Genomic DNA, 15,252 nt, shown 5'->3' on the forward strand with positions numbered 1-15,252 from the left:
GAGCACGGAAAAAAATTATGTTGGTGGGTCAGATGACAGCAAGCAAGATGGGCAGGGTGGTATATCTGCATGGAAAGAACTTCAAAGGAGCAGATCTTTGCAGAGGAGGGAGTAGGGAAACCATAAGGAAGTTCAAAGTCAACTCTATTAACACTACTATCATCTTCACTGGCATCCTTCCAAAGACAATGAACCACACCAAAACAAACAAATCAACCAACCAACCAACCCACCCACCCAGGAAAGCCTTTCAATTGGGAATGCTTTATTACAGGTCTTGCCACCAGGAGGCACTATCAATACTGGAAAGCCAGACCTCCAAGCAGTTCCTGGAAGCCAGGAAAATGTGTCTCAGCCTGACCACTGAGGACCCCTAAGGGCTCTTATGAGATATTACAAGGAGCTCAGCCATCCTCCCGCATAGCTGCACTTACCTGTAGAGAGATTTTTAAGTGCATGTAAACCTTAAAAAAGAGAAAAAATTTAAAGAAGTTACTGAGTTATTGGAGGTTTTGGTTTTCCCCTAAAAGGGCGTCTAAAAGTACAGCTACTAGCACATGGGATTTGAGGACATTTTCTTCTAGGCAAAAAGATTCCTCATAACTGCAGGTTTTGAGAGTTGATGGTAACATTGTACTTAAAATTTTCGTCCTGAATCACTTTTTGTAAGAAGCATGACATAGTGGGAAGAGCACAGGGCTGGAGTTAAAGTTGCAGCAGCAGCAATAGTATTTATTATCATTATCATCAACATTTGAGTATCTACATGAAACAGAAACTCATCTAAACATTGTACAAAAATTTACTCATTTATTGCTCTGATAATCTTATGAGTTGAGTATGTACTATCATTAGCATCATTTGACAGATAAATAGGATCCAGAGAGACAGGTCACTTGTCCAAGCCACAGCTAGTAGATGGTGGTGGTAGTAGTGGGATGGAGTTGAATTTCATCTTTCCCCTAACCAGAATAGTACAAGTTATGCAGGAGAAAACATCTCTGAATCTCAGTAGCTTAAGTCAACAGACACTACCTATTGTACATGGGTTGGCTGGAGGCCTGGGCTTATCGTGCTAACTTGGGGACCCAGGCGGACATAAGCTTCATTTTGACACATGCCAGTGATCATGATCACTGATCACCATGCAGGGAAAAGAGTATGCTATGGTGTCTGCAACTGAAAGGAAATGCTTCTGCTTGAAAATGATGCATGTCACTTTTCACTGGCCTGGTGGAAGCAAGTCACATGCCACTCCCAACTTCAAGAGGACAAGGAAAGGCACTCCTGCCGTGAGCCTAGAAGGAGGCAAATCAAATTTTTTGGTATTAATGATTACCAAAACCATTCAGACCCTGGGTAATTTATGCCTCTCTCAGCCTCAGTTTCCCTACCCACTAAATGAGCACAATCATTTTGTAAGGATTCCTTGTTGTAAGGACTCCTAATCAAATGGGGATTTTGATGATGAGGCAGGATGGCTGCATCCAACTGAAGCTTCCATCAGCTGAAAATCTTGGTCCCACCACAGGCAGCCCTGCAGCCCTCCATCCAGAGCTGTCTGCAGACTGGCCTTTGTCCAAAGATACATGCCAACCTTTTTGTCACTCACACACCTGAAGTCTTGAAGGATATAGTTTCATTTCAATCAACAACATGCCATAGTTGTAGCTTGCTAGAAAGCTCAGTCTGGAACCATCAGCTATCTGGTTCATGTTGAAAGCTTCAGTCCACTTTGGCTTGAGAGTGTGAGGGTCATGGTGAATGCTCCTTCTTCTAGGTTCTTCAAGTTTTCCCTTCGAATTGAGTCAGGTCACCAGAACTGCTTACTTGATTCCTCTCAGTTTCACTCCACAGACACTCCCCAAGATGTCTGTTCTGAGTCAGGTATGAGCTAAGCCACAGAAATCCTTTGCCAACCAAGGATTGACAGCGCTCAGGGTAGTACCAAAAATACCCTGAAAAAGGGCATTTCCCAAACTTCCATGAAAACAGTTGTGACCACATTGCCAGAGCACTCGGCTGGCTCCTTTCCTATGGGTCGTTTTGCTATTTGAGGCCGTATTTGTCCTCTTCCTCCCTCCTCTGATAAACTAGGCTGTGAACTTCGTGAGAGTGGGGACCACTTTTTCATGCAGGTTTCACATCGGATGTGAAAACCTGGTACACAGTAGGTACTCAATGAATGTTCGCTGCACAAAAATGCTTCTGAAGATTCTTCATATAAGTTAATACAAGATTACTTCCTTGTAGAATTTAGTGCCTAAATTGTCTAACTAACAATTAGTCTAGTTGAAATTCAGGCCTGAGATACTAAGTAGCTAAAATAAGGCCAAAATGGGGGAGGGGGAATAGAAGGGCGAGGAAAAGGAGGACGTTCCACGCTGAGGGGGCAGATGTAGAGGCAGTAAAGCACAAGGTAATACCAGGCACGGGGAGTGCATCATTTAGCCTAGAAGGTTAATACACGGGGTTAAAATGGGAGGCTGAAGCCAGATGCCAGTAGAGGGTCTAAGGTCAAAGTCCAGAAGGAAGAAACAGCAGGACTTTGATAGGGAACAATTAGAGGAAGGCTTAAAAGGGTCGGCGTTGCATTAAATTTTGCAGCCAAGAGCTCCAACAACTGAAAGGCAGGATGGGCGGAGAAATGTATTCCCAAAGCTTCCTCTTATGTGCGCTCCCCGCATTCACAGAGGAATAAACAGACCGCAGACTTCTCCGTTCCCCAGGGCCGAGAAGAAGAGCTCCGCCTCTCCCCGTCACGTGGCCAGACGCTCCCCCGGCACGTGACCTATCTCGCGCTAGGCCAATCAGCCTCTGCAGGGGCGGGAACGCGGAGTCCGAGGGGCAGGAGGATCGATTGAGACCGCCTCTTCTCGCGAGCCTTGACGCCGTTGCTCCTCAGCCGCCCACGGCCGGGAGCGAAGGTCTCGCGAGGCTTGGGCGCTGCGGCGGTAGGAGGAGGACGGGGAAGGACGGAGCTGAGCCACGGCTACCTCCCTCGCTCTCTCCCTCGCGCGCTCGCCCGCCCCCTCCCTCCCTCCCCTCCCTTCCCCGGCCCCGGCTCCGGCCTCGGCCCGTTCGCTGTTCGGTCTTCTGCAGGGAGAATGTCGGGCTCGTCGCTCCCCAGCGCCCTGGCCCTCTCGCTGTTGCTGGTCTCTGGCTCCCTCTTCCCAGGGCCAGGCGCCGCTCAGAACGGTAAGCGGGGCGCCGGGGGCGGGCCGGGCGGGGGCTGAGGGAAGCTGGCGGCCGGAGAGGGCCATTCGGGGTCCGAGGAGGTGGTGGAGCCAGGGGAGGGGGGCCGGCGGTCGGAGTGTGGGGGGCTGCGGGCCCGAGAGGAGCAGATGCCGGTCGGGAGTTCGAAGAGGCGCGGGTGTGAGAACCGGAGGCGCCTATCCGAGAGGTGGGGGCGTCCGATAAGAGCCTGAGGTGTTGTTGACTTAGAGGCTCCACGTCGTGGGGCTTGTCGCTCCGAGTCGGGGAGGGGACCCCGAGGAAGCCGACGTGAGGAGCTGGCGTAGCGGGGGCGGCGAGGAGGGGGCGCAGCGTTTAAAGGCGGCACAAGACAGGCATTTGTGTTTAAGGTGACGGAGAGTGGTGTCAGGCTCCCCAAGAGAACACTGGGGTCCCTGGGGTCGTCCAGGGTTCTACTGGGGCCCCGTAAGACTGGTGATATCCTTAAAAAATAAGAGAGACGTGGGGGGAAGGGAGTACTGAAGAATACTGAACAGAGTACTAGAGCCTTAAGGAGGGGGTAAAGAATCAGGGAGCCTTGGCTGTGGAGGTGGAGGGAAGGTGGGTGGAAAGCCAAGATAGTGGGTTGACTGCAGTAGGGGATCTGGAAAGAGGAGCAGCGGTGGCTCTAAACGAGATGGGGGAAGAGAACTGGGTTTACTAAGGAGGGTGGAGTGTTGGGCATTCCAGGGTAGTGATTGGGAGAGCAAAAAGGAGTTTCTAAATAAGGAGAGGAGAAAGGAGCAGAGGATGGGGAGAAAAGGTTGAAACTGAGGTAGGGGCGAATTATTTATTATAGAAATAAGGGTTTCTGGCTATAGAGATGGGGGTGGGGGAAGACAGAAAATAAGGGAAGGGAGTAAAATGCAGGAAGCCGGGGGTGTAATGTTGGTTTGCAGTGTGGAGGATATATTAGGGAAGGGAGGAGCTGAGTTTTGGCAAGTGCTGTTTGATATTGGTTGGGGCCTTTGGGAAGGCAGGGACACGCAGCTGAAACTGCAGTGGTGGGATTGAGAGCAGTCACTGGAGAGAGAGAGAGATGGAGGAAGTAGGTTTTTAAGATCGAAAAGTTTCAAGACAGAAGAGACATTATTTCTGAGGAACATAAAAGTAGTCCCTGGGATGTGTGCAGGGTACAGTGGAAAGGAGAGAATTGGGTTTTGAACTGAAGCTCTTTAGAGAAGATGGAGAAATGGTGGGGAAGCATGGTGAGGGGGTATCTAGACAAAAAAAGATTCCGATTGTTAAAGGTATGTGTTACAATTCAGCTGCTGAATTGATCTTTCAGAGATGAGATGAGAAGTATTGTGAACCCGTTTCTGCTCTTGTGGAAACAACCTTTAAGAGGTTTAATAGGAAAAAATTTATGAGGGTGAACTCATACATGACTGTACTGAAGAGTGAACTATAAATTCTTTTGTTAATTCTTCGGTGTTTCTTTGTTGTTATGCTAGAACAATTTAAAATTACTCTTGCAATAGCTGAAATTAAAATGGCTTTCATTAAAAAAAAAAAGAGCGAATGGAGTTAAGCATTCTAAGGAGAATCTAGGCTTAAAATGCTGAAGATTACAGTGAAAATATATCAGTAAAGATCGAAAAAGCATCAGTTAAATGTAAGTGTTTGTCATACCAAATTGTATAAATAAAATCTTATGTATGCTTCATGGCCTTGAATTATCACTGCAGGGGTCAGGAAGGAAACATTTTTCTGTCTCTAGCATTGAATATACGAAGCATATTGGGTATTTTCCCTATTTTCCTCCCAAGCATGAGGCCACTAAGGAAGGCAAGGTAGAGTTATTTTGATTTGTCTTACCAGTTTTTAGTCTGTGTTAACAATATGACTTAAGCCTAATACTAATTTCAGCTATTCAATTTGTGTAAAAAGCAAGGTTTCATTTGGCACAGTAGGTGAGAGATTTTTGATCTTAACATGTTTAATCTCTGTGCTGGCATAGCTTCTTCAAAAATTTATAATACGGTGAAATTGTAGTTTCTTAGCAACTAAAGCAAGGTTTTTGGATGGGCCTACAAAGACTCATCTGGCTATTCTCAGTGATATGTGTTCTAAATACAGCATAGTGCAGCCTTTTCCTTGAAATGAGCTTGAATTCAGTCACATGACATGACTGGTGAGGTGAAGCTGAGCTTGTAATTGACCCAAATGAATGTAAATTTAATTCAAGGAAGAAATGGCTATTTTTTTGAGTTTGAGTCCATGTAGGTAAGGATGCCATTTTATAGCTTTTTATAGCATGTCTGTAAGATTAAAGCTTTCAATTGGTAATAGCTCTACAATCGTCTGACCTCATGTCATGGAGTTTGTATTTTCTTATAGTGTTTTTCAGAAATGGATACTATGCTCTGGATGATCTTGAAAAGTTGGATTATCTATTTAAAATGATGACTTTTTAAAAAACGTCCCCAAACCGAAGTATTTCTGGATTGAGTATGTGGTAGTTTAGACTGAGTATAGATGTTTTTCGTTATATTTGGACTAGATGACTCAAGGTCTCTTCTAGCTGTGACCCATTACCATAGAGATTCAGGATTTCTCATTCAGATAGAACTTGTTTCCCATCCAAATAGTTAGACTTGTAGGACCATAGTTTCAAGTAAAATCCTATTTAACGTGTCATTTTAAAGGAAGAAACCTGTCCTAAAATATAACCTTCCTGGTAAGACTTTGAAAGCTTTTGACTGAAATTAAAATTGAATAAGTGTAAACTAGACAGTATTATATGATGATCAAGAGCACAGACTTTGGATCCTGATAGACCTGGGTTTGAGTCCCATCTCTTGGTAAGCTGAATGACCTTGAGTAAGATGCTTAATACTTCCAAGTCTCAGTTTTATCATCTGTAAAATGGGGTTTATAATAATGCCAATCCCCTAGGGATGATGTGAGAATTAAATGAGACAATGACCATAAAGCACTTAGGTTTCTGCCTGGCATATAGTGAGTCTCAGTAGGGAGTAAATTTTCACTATATGTAACACTTGTTACTATATGTAACATATGTTACTATATGTAACATATGCTACATTACTATATGTAGCATAACAATACTATATGTACTAAATGTTTACTATAGTGAGTAAATGTTATCTATTGCTATTATTATCCTTTAAAAATACCATTATTAATTATTTTTCTTCATGTATATATCAAGCATTTAATTGTTAATGCTGCTCACTGTCATCTTGAAAAAAGTTAAGTAGGCCATTTGAAGGCCCCAGATTTGTGCTTTTTGCTCATGTAACCTTTTTATAAAAGTGACCAGCTGTGCTGCCTCTGCAATTGTAGATTCTGGTGAGGAAGTTCATACTTCCATTTCATTGTCTGGGAGATTTCATGGTTTTCTTTCTCTTTCAGTGAACTAAATATCTTTTCATGGCTAGGTAGCACCTTTTCATAGCATCTCATTGTTGTGATTAAGAGAAATAGAATGTAGTGCCTGGCACACAGTGAAGTGTTGGAGATGTTAACTGATGAATGAATGTGGAGTGTAAAAATATAATATATTCATACTGAAAATATAAAAATAGACAACACTGTTTAGGGGGAGAAGATGAGTCGAATAATCTAAAATGAGTTTATTAATGATCTAAATTTTAAGAAACCATTTTGCTTGGGTGATACTAGATAGTTGTGAACATTGTGCTTTGTAACAGTGCCAGTATTTGCATTAGATGATTCATGAATCTTTTTCTTTTCTGTCAAGTGCTGTTTGCTTCAGTGGTTTGGCAGTTTCTCTCCCTGAGTATGTTTTTAGACGTTTGCTATTGATAGTGCATCTCTCCTTTGGGTGAACTAAAATGAGCAGTGGAAGACGTGTTATCTATAGCAACTGTGGCACAAATGACATGCCAAATATCAGGCAGCAAATCTTAACATAATAGTCCAAATAAGATTTTAAATGACCAGAAGAAACTATTTGCCTTGGAATTTATTAACATTTCCTAAGGAGATCATAAGCCTCCAGACTCTCAGGCAACTGACAACAGTGTCACTACTGATGTAATGAAGCACCCAGGCATGAGAAATTGGTCAGGGGACCAGGGTGGTAAGGCCATGTTACAACATCAGGATCTGTTCCTGGGCTCTAGTCTTTGTTTTTCAAGATTTCTGGATCCAAATTAGAAAAAGAGGCAGGTAGGTTTTTGTGTTGTCAGACGTAACAGAGCTTAACGTGTTAGTATACCAAGGTTTAAAACAATAAAAGGCAATAAAAGCCTTTATATGTAAATGTACCCTACAGTCCAAAGATTTACCATAAATTAAAGTTGAAGTTCATTACAGGTCTGACTTTGTGTGAGTTATACAGATTCTCATGAAAAATTAGACTGTTTTGTCTTGAAGGAATCCCTTGATTTTTCTCATTAATAGAGTTTTGATGTGAAACATTTTCTCCTCCTGTGGAATATACCTTTAGACATTAATAAAAGACAAAATGTAATTGTATTGTCTTTATTTTTATTTTTTTAATAAAAGTAAATATTTAACTGGGCCTGCAGAGATGATCAGATATGACTAGAAAAGTGCTCTGTCAATTTGGACATTGTTTTTCATTTATTTAGTTTGAGCGACTTTTTCAAAGTAAGATGTTTTTTCATATTTAGAATCTGAAATTTTGCTGGGTCTATGTAAAGGTGTTTTTTCAAGACAATTTGGGAAGGAGATAAGGTGTTAATATCTATACAAATGAAGCATGTAGGAAAATAATGAATGAGACTCTTGTGGATATCACACAGGAGATGTTCAATAAAAGCTTGAATAAAATTATGCAAAGAAATTTTGGAAGAAGTGAATTGTGTGAAAAAATTTCTGAGGCATTCTATTCAGTTTGTTTACAGTGAGCACAGTCTGGACAGGGTCAGAAGTAGAGAATGAAGTTCTAAGAGAAAAGACAGAAGAAAGGCTATAGTAATAGTACAAGGAGAAAAACAGGAGGCAAGAATGAGGAATGAATCTTCCTTTGACAAGCATCTGGAAAAATAGAATCTGTTAGAAAGAATAAATAGACCAGGGTCCTCTAAAGTAAATCCGAACATCAAAATTAAAATATGTAATGATGCAAAATCACCACCTGTGAACAGTTGGCCTTGCTTTCAGTGTTCCTCTTTAAACAAAACACTGTCATTTTACATGAATTTTTGTAAATGCCATTGATGATATGGAGCTTAATTTTAAGCACCTTAGATAATGCATTTTTAAATTGTGAGGTTCTTGTGGATTTTTTTCCCCCGGAATTCCTAATTTTAGTTGGTAGGGATTAGCGTTGTGAAAGCAGGAAACTTCTCCAGTAAAACTAGTTGAATATAAACTGTTGCATTTTATAGGCTTATATATATAGAAGTAAACTTCTCACTGAATTTAAAGTAAAATATTGTACTGATGCTATGTAAAAACATTATTCCAAAAGGTATTGATGTTTACATTAAAAAATTGAATACACAAGTAAATTGTATGTTTTTCAGGTTTATTCAAGAGTCAGGATTTGTACAATTCCAGTTTACTATGTTGTCTAAAATTGAAAGTAGGCCTAATTTTTTTTGTTGTTGCTTGCTTTTGTGTGTGTGCAAAAATAGACATTTATTAATCAAACTTAATTAACTTGAGATTACTTTTTCGTTATCGTTGAGAACTTTTAATTGGTCTGTGTGGAAACGGGAGTTTACTAGTTACTTAAAGATTCCCCTAGGTATCTACATTTATTTGCATACAGTAAGTTAGTGGTAGATTTATTTGATGTTCCTCACACATCTACTGTTTTTTTTGTTTCTTGTTTTCGTTGTGTTTCAAATTTTAAAAACCTAGTCTTATCTCTTCATTAAAGCTGTGGCCGGCTTTGATGGAAACATATTGTGTTAAGTTCCTTGTACTAAAAAGTACTGAATGGTATTCTTTTGCATTTCTGGAAACAATTATAGAATGTTTTAAGACTAACCTTCTTTCTAAATAATCTTATTTACTGGAACCTTATGGTATATGCTTTATGGTTTTTTCCAGAAGTATGTCAATTTGGATATGCTTTGCTTCCCTTTGCTTTGTCTTGATTTATATCATTGTTACACCTAAGTATTGCTTCAAATTGACTAGACAGTGAAATATAATGAGATGATTTGAGATCACTCGGAAGGTGTCAGGATTCGATATATTATGTAAGGCTCTATTATTAGAAAACATAAAGTTCCAAATTGCACCCATAGTTTTAATACTATCCAAATGTATACTCACATTCTAGAAGTGATTAAATATAAAATACAAGACAAAATGTCAAGTCCTTTCTGACAGAATACTGACAAGGCAAAATGTTCCATATGCAGTAAGATACATTTTAAAAAAAGAGAGTGTGCTTGCATATATAAATTATGTCATCTGTTCTTCTTTTCTTCCTGATGATAGTATTTGTAAACCACTAGACTACATGATGTGTAAATTCCCTTCCAGTTCTAAAATTACACAGTGCTATGGACCTTACAGTTTAGGTACTGCTTCTAATGGTTAAAAGGCCTAGAGAGAGAATACTTTGTTTTAATAAATTTTTCGAAACTAACTTTTTGGAATTAAGGAAAATTGACTTTGAGGGCATGCACTGTTTTGAAATCCAACTGCCTGTAAACCTACTTCACACAACACTTGTAGTTCATGTTTCAAAGAAGGCAGAATGGTGTCTGTTATAGAGATCGCATATTAAGCTTGCTAGGAAAATTGCCAGTGTGAATTAAACAATTAAGGGATGAAAATCACTGCCAGGTAGGTAGATACTTTGTGTTCTCTTTGTTGGTTGAAAAGTAGTTGACTGTTGAAGAGGTAGTGAAGCACACTTAACTAATTGTATTTTTATGTTATCCTTTGAGGAGTTTTGCTTTCTGTTTATGAATTAATTTCTCCTGTCCCTATGCATTTGTTAAAGACCTTTAAACCTGTCCATTATAGTTGAACAGGGCAACCCACGTGTTACCTGAATTAAATCTGAGCAAGTTTGTAGATTGATATTCCTTAGAAACAGAGTGTCAAAGTCTCAGTTTATAAATTTATTTGTTATACTACCTTATTGGGTAGGTCCATTTCCTATTTTTTCTTTTTTACATTTTGTTAGAATTTCAAACATTAGAAAGTAGAATGAATAATGTAAAAACTCCCATATAATCATGTAGTGTCAACAGTTATTAGGCACATCCTTGCTGCTTATTAATTTAAAAATAACCTGAAAAATTAACATTACAAACTAAAATTTTCTAGGTGCTGAAATGTAGTTAGGGATTAACTTACATTAGTAAAATAGAAATAATTTGGTTCATATGTAATTATGTTGTAATGACTTTAAAAATATAAAAGCCCTTTAGCAAAAGGCTTTCAAACTTTTGTCTTGACCCAGATAAAGAAATAGACTTTATTTGTGACTAAGTATATGCAGAAATATGTAACGTTTTGTGAAATAATACCTTTCCTTACTCTAATGTATTTGAAGGAAACCATTGTGACCTTCTAAATTGATTTCGTAATTCATTAACAGGCTATGAGACTCATGTTTGAAAAACAGAGCATTTTCAAGTATGGAGTAGTTTTGTTTTATTTTTATATACTATGTAGTCTGAAGCAATATGATGGTTTTTGTAAACATAAGGACTTGAACGAGGCATTTATCAGTAATATCAACATGTACTGTTATTAGTCATCATTAGTAAAGAAAATATAGCATTGTTTAATTAATATGTTACCCATTACTTATACAATATTGATTCCCCCTCTCCATTTGAATTTCAGAAAAAGGGAAAGCTACAATAATTTGAATATCATAATCAAAGCACAAGTTTCCCAGTATGTTTAGTTGTCCTTTCTTTTAAATTAGCGCTTATAGTCATTATTCCCTAGCCCTACCTTTGAGTTATTGCTTGAGTACAGGACTGGGAGCACTACAATTTATTCTGAGCTGAATGCTTACTCTGATGCTGTGTCTGAGGCACATTTCTGGTGAGTACAGAATAACTTGAACACTGGCCAAGGGAAGAGACAGAAAGCAGAACCATCACTGAAGAGTCATTTGCCTTTCCTGTTTAAGATCCTAGAGTAGCAAGTTTATTTTCTTATTTTTAGACATTGCTTCTTGAAGGAAAAAAAGGCAAGATGTCCTGTACTGTGTTGGCAACTATCTGTGAAATAATTTTCAATCCATAGATTGAATGAATATGTTAAATTTAATTTAAGATTTTTTGATTATACAAGTTTAACAGGTTGGAAACCATTGTGGAGCACCTGGAAAAAATAGCTAAGCAGCTCCAGCATGGAAATTAATATCGTTTATGCTGAATCTCAAATAATTCATCAAGGAAGATGAAATAAATGGCCTTAATGCAAACCAGGAAGCTGGAAAAGAGCAAGTGTAAAGAGGTTTCAGATAACTTGCAGTGAACTGTCATTGAATTACCCTTAGACAAAGAAGATAGTGATCACATATCAAAATTATGGTTTCCATTTTCTTACTAGGATTGAACTCGAAATAATTACTAACACTTTCCAACCACATTTAGGAAAAGATGCAGATAGTTCTACATTGATGGTAGCATGAGACTTAGGAGAAAAGCCTGAAGGAGCTAAAATTAGGAAAAGGGAGCACTAGGGGGATGTGATTATCTATTAATACCTTCAAGGTAGCAGTGTAAATGAAGTAAGGGAATTAGGCAGTCTCCAAAGATGGATGGGCTGTATCAAAGAGCAGTGGCCTAGACCACTGGGAAGAAAAGCATAGGTTTAGTATTAAAAAGGTGATTTAAATGAAACTAGTAGAAGAATAGAGTTATTTGCAGTCACTCATAGTTAGAGCCATTGTAAGTAGGGCAAAGAGCTGGTTGACAGGGACCTCATAAAACAAGATAGTATCTCTTTCTGTTATATCTGTTACTTGTTTAGGAGCTCAAGAGGAGAAAAAAACCTTTATGGGAATGAATAGGAAATGAGATGGGCTTTCCAGAAGTTTTTTTTTTTTTTGGCTACGCCACTCAGCTTTGCGGGATCTTAGTTCCCTGGCCAGGGATTGAACCCAGGCCTTCAGCAGTGAAAGTGCAGAGTCCTAACCACTGGACTGCCAGGGAATTCCTGTTCCAGAAGTTTTTAAGGATCAGAAATTAGTTTGTTTCTAACTCTAAATTTCTATGATTATGAATTCAAGAAAAATGGTAGATTAACTTTGGAATCCATTAAAGTAGCTTTTAAGACCTGCCTGTAATACTTTAAACAGGATTCTGTTTATTGTAAACTTCATAAGCAACTTTTTTGTTTAGTTATCAAAAATCTACACTGAAATTTTTCCAATCTCTGTTTCACACACGGAAGCATAAGCTTTGTAAGAGTTCATTCACTAGGCTGGATGGAACCTAGTAAAAGTTTAACCTTTGGCTCTTAGAAATTAGACTTTTCTTTTGTGTGGTAAATTTTAGCTATTAAGAAAGGCTTATCATCAGGAAATGAGCACTTCCAGACTAACTCTTAAGGCTTCTCAGTCAGAATACTGCTGTGACAGAAGCCCCAGCCTGTTTTATGAGTGGAGCTGGTGCTGCAATACTTTGGTAGAGATGGGAGCTCACTTTAATTAGCTCGAAGACTGTCGGGTTGCTAGGTAAAATGCAGGACACCCAGTTATATTTGAATTTCAGATAAACAACGAAGAATTTTTATTTCGTACATCTGGTGATCCTAGAAGACTGTCTTTTTTGCTGTTTTGACCTTCCATTTAGAACTTAACAAAGAGTCTTGTAATTTGGTGAGTTTTTGTGTATTAAAAGAAACCTTTAAAAAGTAGATTTAATATGAGCAAAATCATGTTATATTGCAAATTTTGTATGAGTAAGTGTAGTTTAGGGTAGTATTATTTTATTCTGGTTACATCACATTTCTATATGCTTTTTTTTTTTTCAATTCTGCTACCTTACCTTTGACAGAGTAAGTTTTTCATTTATTCTCTAAAAATTAAAGCTATTTTCAAGAAGGGTGTGAGGAGAGGGCCTCAGGCTGTTTTTTGTTTTTTTTTTTAGCAATTCCCCTTTTCTCTCCTTACCTAAAATATTTTAAAATTTAGGGCACTATTGCCTGAGGGTATATGATAGAGATGTTTCTGGGGCTATTGGTTCAAGGATTGTCCTTTTTCAGTTTTTGCTTAGGGGCTTGGAACATATTTGCATTCTTGTCTTGAAAGAAGAAAAGGAATGAACGAAGATGTGACTGACCACACCCTTTTCTTCCTAGTGGGTTCAGAATAATTTTAACTTGCTTAATTATAACCACCCGATTTAGAGAGCCAGGGAAAGTGAATGAGGGATGTAATTTCTTTATTGTTAAATTTCAGTACTAAGAAAAAATCATGGTTTCATGAGATTTATTGTAAGGTCTTTGATCAGAGGTACGTCATTGTGTCAGTCATTCAGTATAAGAGATCTACCTTCTTTTGGTGTGGACTGGGGTGAGGTGGCTATAAAAATAATAAGAAATGAACAGTGTAATAGGCTCCAGGGTGAATGATATTAAGTAACATAAAGCATAATCATAACTATACTTAAACATATTTATTTGAAATATATTTAAGGCAGTTTTAAGAAGTATTAAAAATAACTCATGGTTTTTATGAAACTAGAAAATTAGTATAGTTTAAATTTGATGCCTAAACTGAGTTGGAGACAATAGTACTGGATAAGTAAATTGATACAGTCTGTTACCCTTGTAAATGTAAAATGTAAATAAAAACTATGTTCAAAAGGTCGTTTTGTGGGGCAATGTAGTTGCATGGAGAGAGCGCTGGATTTGGCAGTAGCCTTGAATTCTGTTTCTATTTCAGTTCCTATGGTTTTTCTTTTTTAAATTAGTATAATACTTAATCTGTAGGGTTTTTATGAGATTAGATGATAATGTATGGAAAGTGCTTTATAAACTGCTTTACTGTAGAGTGGCATGTATGTATAACTTTGAATTATAGGGCCTGGTACTTATAAAGTGTTTACTTTTAATAGGTTAACTACAACTCTTGTAGTTCATAGGAAAGTGAAGAGGAAAATAAAGTTCTAGTGAGAAGGGCAAGATTATTTCAGGGTTGGTTTTATGACTATATCATATCATAACATGTGCATTTTAGATGGTTGTTACCAGACTAGCCTTTTCACTGAATTATCTCCCTCTACTAGGGAAGGTCAATATTGAATTTTTTATAATCTTTGTTACGTACCTCCCAGTACTGTTCTCAAGTTAAACCTAGTTACAGGGGCACCGTGTTACCCTTCATCCTCCTTCTCTCCCTCTCCCAGGTGTGTGACAGAAAGCAATGTCAGGTATCTTTCTTGTACCCTCTCTTTATAACACATTTTTGTAACTCGCTTTTGCTATCCTGAAGTGAAATTCATAGGTGTTTTAACATACATACACATTATTAAGAAAATATATATAATCCCTTGAATGTAATATAAAGGAGAAAATAACTTGGTAAAATATTTATTCAGTAGTTCAGTCTAAATGCTCAGGCATGAGCACAGGAAGACAATGAAGTAGTCTGCTGTTTTTGTCCATATGTAGAAAAACCAGGAATGTGACAGCTACAAGTGCAGACTTAGTTGTGCTGTAATAGTGACTCAGATATCACAGGTGGCATTGCTGTTGATAATGTGATTTTCTGAAAAGGTGAACAACTCTTGGTAAAGTTCCAAATGAAGCAAAAGAACAATCTATCCTCACTTTACATAGTAACTGCATTCCTGGAAAGTTGAATGATGATTAAAACCATGCAAGAATACTTTGTGGTGTATTTAAAACAGAGTTAGGTTCTAGGCTCAGACCAAGTTTTCATCTTGAATGTCATTTGAAAGTTGTGTAGGAAGAGGGACAATTCTTTGTTGTGCAAGACTTTTCCTACTTTGTGGGATACTGAAGAACCCTGGTCCCAGCCCACTAAAGGCTGGTAATGCTATCCCAATCATTGTGTTAACCAAAAATATACCCACAAATTTTCAGAATGCTCCATAAAAGTCA

General features: G+C 38.5%; 1 protein-coding gene across 5 annotated transcripts in view; it reads left to right on the plus strand.

Moving 5' to 3' along the window:
- Nucleotides 1-2,932: 2,932 nt before the first annotated feature.
- Nucleotides 2,933-15,252, plus strand: part of NPTN (neuroplastin) — a 65,714-nt gene continuing 53,394 nt past the window's right edge. For 2 of the 5 annotated variants that reach the window (XR_005018595.1, XR_005018596.1), the window contains exon 1: nucleotides 2,944-3,198. Coding sequence is in view for 3 of the 5 variants with exons in the window: in XM_036841699.1 (XP_036697594.1) it covers nucleotides 3,108-3,198 (91 nt within the window). In the remaining 2 variants the exon portion in view is untranslated. Of the gene's footprint in view, nucleotides 3,199-15,252 lie in introns of all 5 variants that reach the window. The other 3 variants (XM_036841699.1, XM_036841698.1, XM_036841697.1) reach the window with 3 other exon arrangements.

This window comes from Balaenoptera musculus, chromosome 2 (genome assembly GCF_009873245.2).
Source record: "Balaenoptera musculus isolate JJ_BM4_2016_0621 chromosome 2, mBalMus1.pri.v3, whole genome shotgun sequence".
In the NCBI taxonomy this organism is placed as follows: Eukaryota; Metazoa; Chordata; class Mammalia; order Artiodactyla; family Balaenopteridae; genus Balaenoptera; species Balaenoptera musculus.